Consider the following 8,164-nt stretch of genomic DNA (forward strand, 5'->3'; position numbering starts at 1 on the left):
CAGGAGCACTCGAACACCGAGCCACATCCCCAGCCCTATTTTGTATTTTATTTAGAGACAGTGTCTCACCGAGTTGCTTAGCATCTCGATTTTGCTGAGGCTGGCTTTGAACTCTCAATCCTCCAGCCTCAGCCTCCTGAGCTGCTGGGATTACAGGCATGTACCACTGTGCCCGGCTAACACATTATTATTAACACCCTTTTAAAGATGACTAACTGTGGCTTAGACAGGTGAATCACGCTCTACAGGAAGTCTCCCCAGGTAGGACTCATTAGAGACATTCTACTCCTATCCATGGGTTTTCTTCCCTCTCTCCTCCACCAGGTGCAACCACAATGGCGGGGCTAAACTACACTTCGGTGTCTGAATTTATCCTCATTGGCTTCTCCACCTTCCCACAGCAGCTTCTGCCTGTCTTCTTCCTGCTCTTCCTGCTGATGTACCTGTTCACGCTGCTGGGAAACCTGCTCATCATGGCCACCATCTGGAGCGAGCGCAGCCTCCACACACCCATGTACCTCTTCCTGTGCGCCCTCTCCATCTCTGAGATCCTCTACACCTTGGCCATCATCCCCCGCATGCTGGCTGACCTGCTCTCCACCCACCGCTCCATCGCCTTCCTGGCCTGTGCCAGTCAGATGTTCTTCTCCTTCACATTCGGCTTCACCCACTCCTTCCTGCTCACTGTCATGGGCTACGACCGCTACGTGGCCATCTGCCACCCACTGCACTACAACGTGCTCATGAGCCCCCGTGGCTGTGCTTGTCTGGTGGCCTGGTCCTGGGCTGGTGGCTTGGCAGTGGCACTGGTGGTGACAATGTCTATTTTCCACCTCACTTTCTGTGGACCCAATGAGATCCAGCATTTCTTATGTCATGTGCCACCTCTGTTGAAGTTGACCTGTGGAAGTAATGTACCAATTGTCGCCCTTGGCGTGGGCCTGGTGTGTATCACAGCCCTGCTGGGCTGCTTCCTCCTCATCCTCCTCTCCTATGCCTTCATCGTGGCTGCCATCTTGAAGATACCATCTGCTGAGGGTCGGCACAAGGCCTTCTCCACGTGCGCGTCTCACCTTATTGTGGTCATTGTGCACTATGGCTTTGCCTCCGTCATCTACCTCAAGCCCAAGGGTCCCCACTCTCAGGAAGGCGATACCCTCATGGCTACCACCTACACGGTCCTCACACCTTTCCTCAGCCCCATCATCTTTAGCCTTCGGAACAAGGAGCTGAAGAACGCCATGAAGAAGACCTTCCTCAGGAAATTTTATTCCTCAAGCACCTGAGTAGCCACAGTGTGGAAGTGTTGGTAGAACTCAGTACAAAGAGGACCATGCCCTTATCTGTATAATGGAGTAAATAACATGTACCTTGTAAGACCGGTGTGAAGAGATGTGTGTATCACCTAGGAGGGTCTCAATAAATGTTTAAAACTTTTCTTCATCTTTATGAGTCCTTAGTTTTGTTTCTATTGAGATGTAACAGATTTATCAGAATATAATTCACATTCCAACAATTTATCCATTGAAGTGCACATTTCAGTGGTTTTAGTACATTTGAAATTAGGCAATCCACACCACAAACAATTTAGAAAAATTTTATTACCCAAAGAAAGAAACTCATGCCATTAGCTGTCACTCTCTGTTTCTCCTAACCCCTTTGCCCTGAGCCCTAGGCAGCCATGAATCTACTTTCTGTACCAGTTTGTTCATCCCAGACATTTCCTATGAATTGACTCGTAAATGGCATCACGATCTTTTTGACTGGATTATTTTACAGAGCGTAATATTTCCAAGGTTCTCCCATGTTGGAGTATGTATCAGTTCTTCATTCCTTTTAATCAAATAATATTCCATTGTATGGATACAATGCATTCTATTTATCCATTCACCATTCATGGATATTAGAGCATTTCTAATTTTTGCTGTTTTTAATAATGCTGCTATACATGATTATGTAAAAGTTTTTGTTGGAATATATGTTTTCATTTCTCTTGAATATATACCTAGGGGTGGAATTACTGGGCCAAATGCCATCTCTATGTTTAACTTAGAAACTGCTAGACTATTTTCCAAATTTGGCACCATTTTACATTACCAGTAGCAATGCCCTAGGATTCTCTAATTTCTTTACGACCATACCTTTCTTTCCAATCAGTCTTCTTAGTGGGTGTAGAGTTGTATCTCACTTTGGTTTTGATTTGGATTTCCCTAATAAATAAGGATGTTGTGCATCTTACCATGTGCTTTTTGACCATTTCTATGTCTTCTTAGGGAAATATTTATTTTTCTACTTAACCATTTTTAATTGGATTGTTTGTCTTTCTGTGGAGTTGTAAGCATACTTATATTTTCTAGTTACAAGTCTGTTATCAGATATGTGATTTTCAAATATTTTCTCACATTCTGTGGGTTTTCACTTTGTTTTGGGTGTTTTGGGCAGCCTGAAAGATTTTGATTTTGATGACATCAATTTATGTATTGTTTTCTTTGGTCACTTGTACTTTTGATGCCATGTATAAGAAACCATTGCTTAATCAAAGGTCATGAACACTTAATGTTGTCTAATACTATTGTTATAGTTTTAGCTCTTACACAGAGGCCTTTGATCCATATTCAGGTAGTTTTTGTACCGTGTGTGAGGTAGGGGCTAATCTTAGTTTTAGCAGGCTCAGGATTGTTTCAATTTCCTTGAAACTGACCATGTCTGTGAACAGTCATCTGTGATCCATGCCTATGATTATATAATTTTTAAAGAATGTGGAAATCATCACACGCATACACTGGGACTATACATTATTCATATTGAATTAGTAAACAAAACTTTATTGCTGGATAGTCAATGGTTGTCCTTGCTGCTGTATGGCAATAGTAAAAAAAAAAAAAAGTCACTGTGTGAATACATATTGTATATTGAGCAGTATACTATGTCTGGCATTTTTCATAAATCATCTCTTTATTGCTAAAGACCTGTGAAGGAAAAGAAAGATAATTGTGCCAACAGAAATGGCTTGGCATTTATAATTGCTCACTGGCTTTGAAAGACATTGAGTCTCAAGAAAGACTTGTTTCTGATTTGAGCATTGGCTATGAGAAGTGGGTGTTAGAGGAGAGATGGAGATTTTCTTTCTTAAAACTTTTAAATTGACATTGTTTTGTATGTGATTCTGAACTGAATGTACATCAAAATCCTGTGGAAATTTAAATTTATGTTCAGACACAAACGTAGATTAGACATAGTCAAATCATGGTAATAAGCATTTTGTCTCTTCAGATGCTATCATTTCTATTTGCTGGAAGTCTTTAAATTCTTCTACTCTAGTTATATTGAAATATATAAGAAGTTATTGTAGACTTTAGTTATCCTGTTATGCTGTAGAACTTTGGAACTAATTGCTTCTATGAATCTGTAGTTTGGTAACTGATCAAAACTTTTTTCAGTTGTTTTGAGTTCCTTAGGTTTTTCTGGATATTAATCCCTTTATGGATGGACAATTTTCAAATTTCCTTCCTTTCTGAAGATTTTCTTTATGCTGTTGATTATTTCTTTGATGTTCAGAAGCTTTTTAAATAGTGCCATTTACCCCCTTGTTTTTATTGTCTTTTGAGATCTTTTAAAACTCTTTGCCCAAGCCAATGTCCAGAAGCAGTCCCCTATGTTTTCTTCTAGAGTTTCATAGTTTCTGATCTTACATTAAGTCTCTAATCCATGTGTTGATTTTTGTATATTGTGAGCAGTTTAGTTTAATTATCATGCTTATGGAGATCCAATTTCCCTAGCACCATTTTATTGAAGAGACTGTCTTTTCCCCAACGTACATGTTTGGCACCTTTGCGAAAATCAGTTGGCTGTAAACATGTGGATTTATTCCTGGGTTATCTATGCATCTGTATTTTTATGTCAGTAACATGCTTTTTTGGTTTCCATAGCTTTGGAGTATATTTTGAAGTCTGGTATTGTAATGCTTCCACTTTTCTTGTGTTCAAGATTATTTTGGTTATTTGGGGATTTTTTTTTTTTGTTTGGTTCTTTATGGATTTTAGGAATGTTTTTCTATTTCTGTGAAGAATGTCATTGATACTTTGATACGAAATGCATTGAGTCTATATATTATTTTGGATAGTAAGGACAAGTTAACAATATTAATTCTTCCAGTCCATGAACATGGAATATTTTTCTTTTTTGTGCATGTGTCCTCTTTAATTTCTTTCATCAGTGTTCGATAGTTTTCATTACAAAGATTTTTTACAAGCTTGACTAACTATTTCTAGGTACTTTTTCATTAGCTTTTGCAAATAAAATTTTTAAAATTTATTTTCAGATAATTAACTATTGGCATAGAAAAAGGCTATAGATTTTTGCATATTCATTTTGTATCCTGCAACTTTCCTGAATTTGTTGATCAGTTCTGACTTTTTGAGGGGAGTTTTTAGGTTTTTCTATACATGACATCATGTTATCTGCAATTAGGGACAATTTGATTACCTCCTATTCAATTTGGGTGACTTTATTTGTTCCTTTTGTATAATTGCATAGGACTTTTAGTTCTATGTTGAATAAAAGTGGTAAAAGTGGGCACCCTTGGTTAGAGAGTTTTCAACTTCTTCCTGTTCATTATGATGTTTGAGACCTGATTTAAAGATGGATTTCTCTTGAGAGATTCGTTTGTGCTTTAGCCATTCTCCTGAAGGGCAGTATGAATTTGAGATAACTTAAATTACTTTAAGATTTTGGGGTGCTCAAGAAAGCATCATTTCCATCTGAAAACCTGCATTTGTAGTTCCAAATTCTTTCTGAAGATATTCCTCCCTCAACTCAGTGCAGAAGCCTGATCATCATTTTTCCTTGAATTCCCCTTGTAGTGGAATTCCTTATTCCTAGTGTACCCTGACATTTTTGATTCCTTGCTTTATGGGGAGGAAGATCTCCATTTACACTTTCCAATCTGTCTGTATCTGAGTTTGTTTGTTTCCTGTACTCTCCAGACCTTGGAAACTGAAAAGTAGGCTCATTTGCATCAGTTCATACATTCCTGGTTAAAGCTGAGTAGAAGTTCTCTTTTGAAATCTTGAGCTCCTGTCCATCAAGACTCTAGCCTGAGAACATTTTATTTCCTCCCCAAGTCATCAATATTTACAAGAATATGATTTTTATGTTTTCCTATTCTTTATAACTTTTCATGGTGGGAGGCATGACCCAGGGATCTAATGCACCAAAGAGCTAGAAAAAACAGTCACATTGAGTTTTTCAGGTGCAATTTCACTGTTTTTTTGAGACCAGCTGCATTTGTGGATAGAGTACATGGTGAAGTAAGTGAATCTCAGGGGTATAAAACTCTTAAAAGACTATTATAGGTGGTAGTATGATATAATTTGGATCTTGAATTTCCCCCAAAGGTTCATGTGTTAATGACTTGGTCCCTAGACAATGGCACTATGAGGAAGTGTGGAACTGTTAGGAGGTGAGGCATAGTGGAAGGAAGTTAAGTCATTGTGGGGGAATGCCTGTTAGTGTGATTTTGAGACTCCAGCTTCTTTCTTTCTTTCTTTTGCTATCTGATCATCATGAAAAGAACAGGCCTCCTCCACCATGCTCTTCTGCCGTGATGTACTGTTATGATGCACTGTGCCACCATAGTCCCAAAGTAAGAGAGCCAACAGTCCATGAACCAAAACATCTGAAACTATGAGCTAAAATAAACCTTTCCTCCTTATAAACTGTTCATCTCAGTTATTTGGTCATAGTCCAGGAAAGCTGACTAACATGGTTCTTGGTCAGTAGGAAAGATCAATCCATATTCAGGATGAATTTAAATTCCAAGCCCCTTCTGCAGTAGCAGGCATCCAATACAATCAACCTTACTCCACGTTGTTGTATTCCAGGATCAGCATTGTTCTCTACAATTAATTGGTAAAGCATTCAGCAATGGCAGCATCCAGTCCAGCCTTGGTGAGGGATCACCCTTCTTGTGCTCCACTCCTGATGTCATCCCTGTGTGGCTCAGGAGGGCAAAGACAAAAAGATACTCTCTTCCTTTAAATAAAATCAGCAGATACAGTTCATTACTACATATTCTCAAGACAGACCATAACTTGTCTTCATGGGAAAGAACTTGATAGCATGTATTGTTTTACATTATTTCATCTTAAGTTTACCTAGCAATTAGGGTGGCTATCTGTTTTGGTTAGTTGCCTTTTTATGAAAGGGGAAAAACACTGAATCTTCATAACAACCAATAGTTATAGTTAAGACAAAGAAAGCACTTAAGTCAGTTGGTAGAGTGCCTGCCTTGCATGCACAAGGCCCTGGGTTCAATCCCCAACACCACGAAAGGAAAAAAAAAAAAAAAAAGAAAGCACTTAAGTTAACCTCCCAAGGAGACAGGGAGATAGGGCCCTATATTCTTTGGGTTTACATTTCAAACAGGTAGTACCAGAGTCTTAAGAAAAACATTCCTGGGTTATAATGCTGGCAAGAGGTTTATTTAGCTAGTTAAAAGATTTATGTCTATATTGAAGAGAGAGAGGAAGAATTTACAAATACAAGCTCTAAGAAAAAGCAGAGGGGAAAATGTTCCCTTCTTGTAGACAACAGTAAAAAATTCAATCTTATTTTATTTACCTTTACACTGGGATGAGACCTATTGGTAATCAGATAAGGGGTCTATTGTCACTTGATTATTAAGAGCACTTGGGCAGTGATCCTTCACTGGGAGCAAATTATTCTCACATTCTTGGTGCAATAGCTCTTTGTTATCAGTCCTAAAATTCAGCTCCTTCCAAGTCATCTGCTGGATAGATAGCTACTACCTATGAATCAGTATAGGTACATATATCTGTAAATCTAGCCTTTCAGTCAAACACAATGGATCACCAGTTGAAGTAATGCTCACTATGAAGGCTTCTTCTCTTCCTTGATGCCCTGCAGGGTCACCTCTCCATAAAGATGTCACTTGGTAGCTTCTCCTAGCCAATGGTCACTCATGTAGAATCATCTGTAAACTCAGACCCAACATTTTCTACAGTCCTTATTCAATTAATCCCAGGTTTAAGGACTTAGTCCCACAAATGGGCACTCTTGAGAAATGTGTCAGAATTGGGTGCTCAGAGTACCTGCACTTCTGTCCAACTTGGCTACAAAGTCAGATTCTCACAATCTTTCTCATTTTGTGCTTGATAATTTGCTAGAAAGACTCACAGGACCAAGGAAACACTTTCCTTACTATCATCAATGCATAATAAAAGTTAAAACCCAGGAATAGCTAAAAGGGAGAGGTGTTTAAAGCAAGGTATGGGGGAAGAGGATATGGGGAACTTTCAAGTCCTATTTGAAGGTGTCAACCTTCCAGCATCTCTCTGTGTTCACCAACACAGAAGTTCTCCACAACGTATCATTTAGGGGTTTTTATGCAAGTTTCATTCTATAGGCATGCTTGATTAAATCATTTATCATTGAGGATTAGCTCCATCCCTAGAGATCTAGAGAGTGGGCTCCAAGTTCCAACCCTCTTTGTCAATTAAAAATGAAGTTAAACAATTAAGAAGTTCCACTCCATGCTGTGGTCTTTTCTGGTGAACTGATTAGCCTCCATCCTTGAGCTATCTAGGGGTTTCCAGGTAGGACTCATCTCATGAGCATACAAAACCAGTCTTCTTTCTCCAGAGATGACGAATGTCTTAGAAACTCTTTTGTCAGGGACCTGCAATGAAGATACAATATAGTAGTCCTCTTTAAATGCACTTTTTCTTTCCAAGATTTTGGTTATTCTTGGTCAAACAAGGGTCAAAAATATTAAGTGGAAAATGTTGCAGGATCACTAGAGGCAGATGATTCTCCTTCTGCCCCTCCCCAAACTATCTTCTCTTTCACATTGCTGGGTATGGCGCTAGGGCTTTGCACATGCTAGGCAAGCACTCTAAGCTACATATCTAGCCTGAACTTTTCTATCTTGATCACTTTGAACTAGCTCAGACAGTGAATGAATAGCAGCTTAAATTAACTTAGCTCACAATGCCTGTGTGATTCACCTCACTTCATCTCACCACGTATGCATTGTTCCATCTCACTTCATCCCAAGAAGGGTGAGTACAGCATAATAAGATAGAGAAATAAAGAAATCGCCTTCACATAACTTTTATTACATTGTATTATATAAATTTTATTA

At 38.9% G+C, this 8,164-nt stretch overlaps 1 protein-coding gene across 1 annotated transcript; it reads left to right on the top strand.

Moving 5' to 3' along the window:
* The first annotated feature begins 335 nt into the window (after positions 1–335).
* On the top strand, positions 336–1,286 carry LOC124969270 (olfactory receptor 10H2). The gene has a single exon (XM_047532145.1). It carries the CDS (start codon positions 336–338, stop codon positions 1,284–1,286), a length of 951 nt encoding a protein of 316 aa, XP_047388101.1.
* The last annotated feature ends 6,878 nt before the right edge of the window (positions 1,287–8,164 follow it).

The sequence above is a fragment of the Sciurus carolinensis genome, chromosome 17 (genome assembly GCF_902686445.1).
Source record: "Sciurus carolinensis chromosome 17, mSciCar1.2, whole genome shotgun sequence".
NCBI lineage: Eukaryota > Metazoa > Chordata > Mammalia > Rodentia > Sciuridae > Sciurus > Sciurus carolinensis.

Bases quoted from the DNA above. Each gene is read 5' to 3' on its own strand.
- LOC124969270 (XM_047532145.1), top strand. From the start codon at position 336: ATGGCGGGGCTAAACTACACTTCGGTGTCTGAATTTATCCTCATTGGC.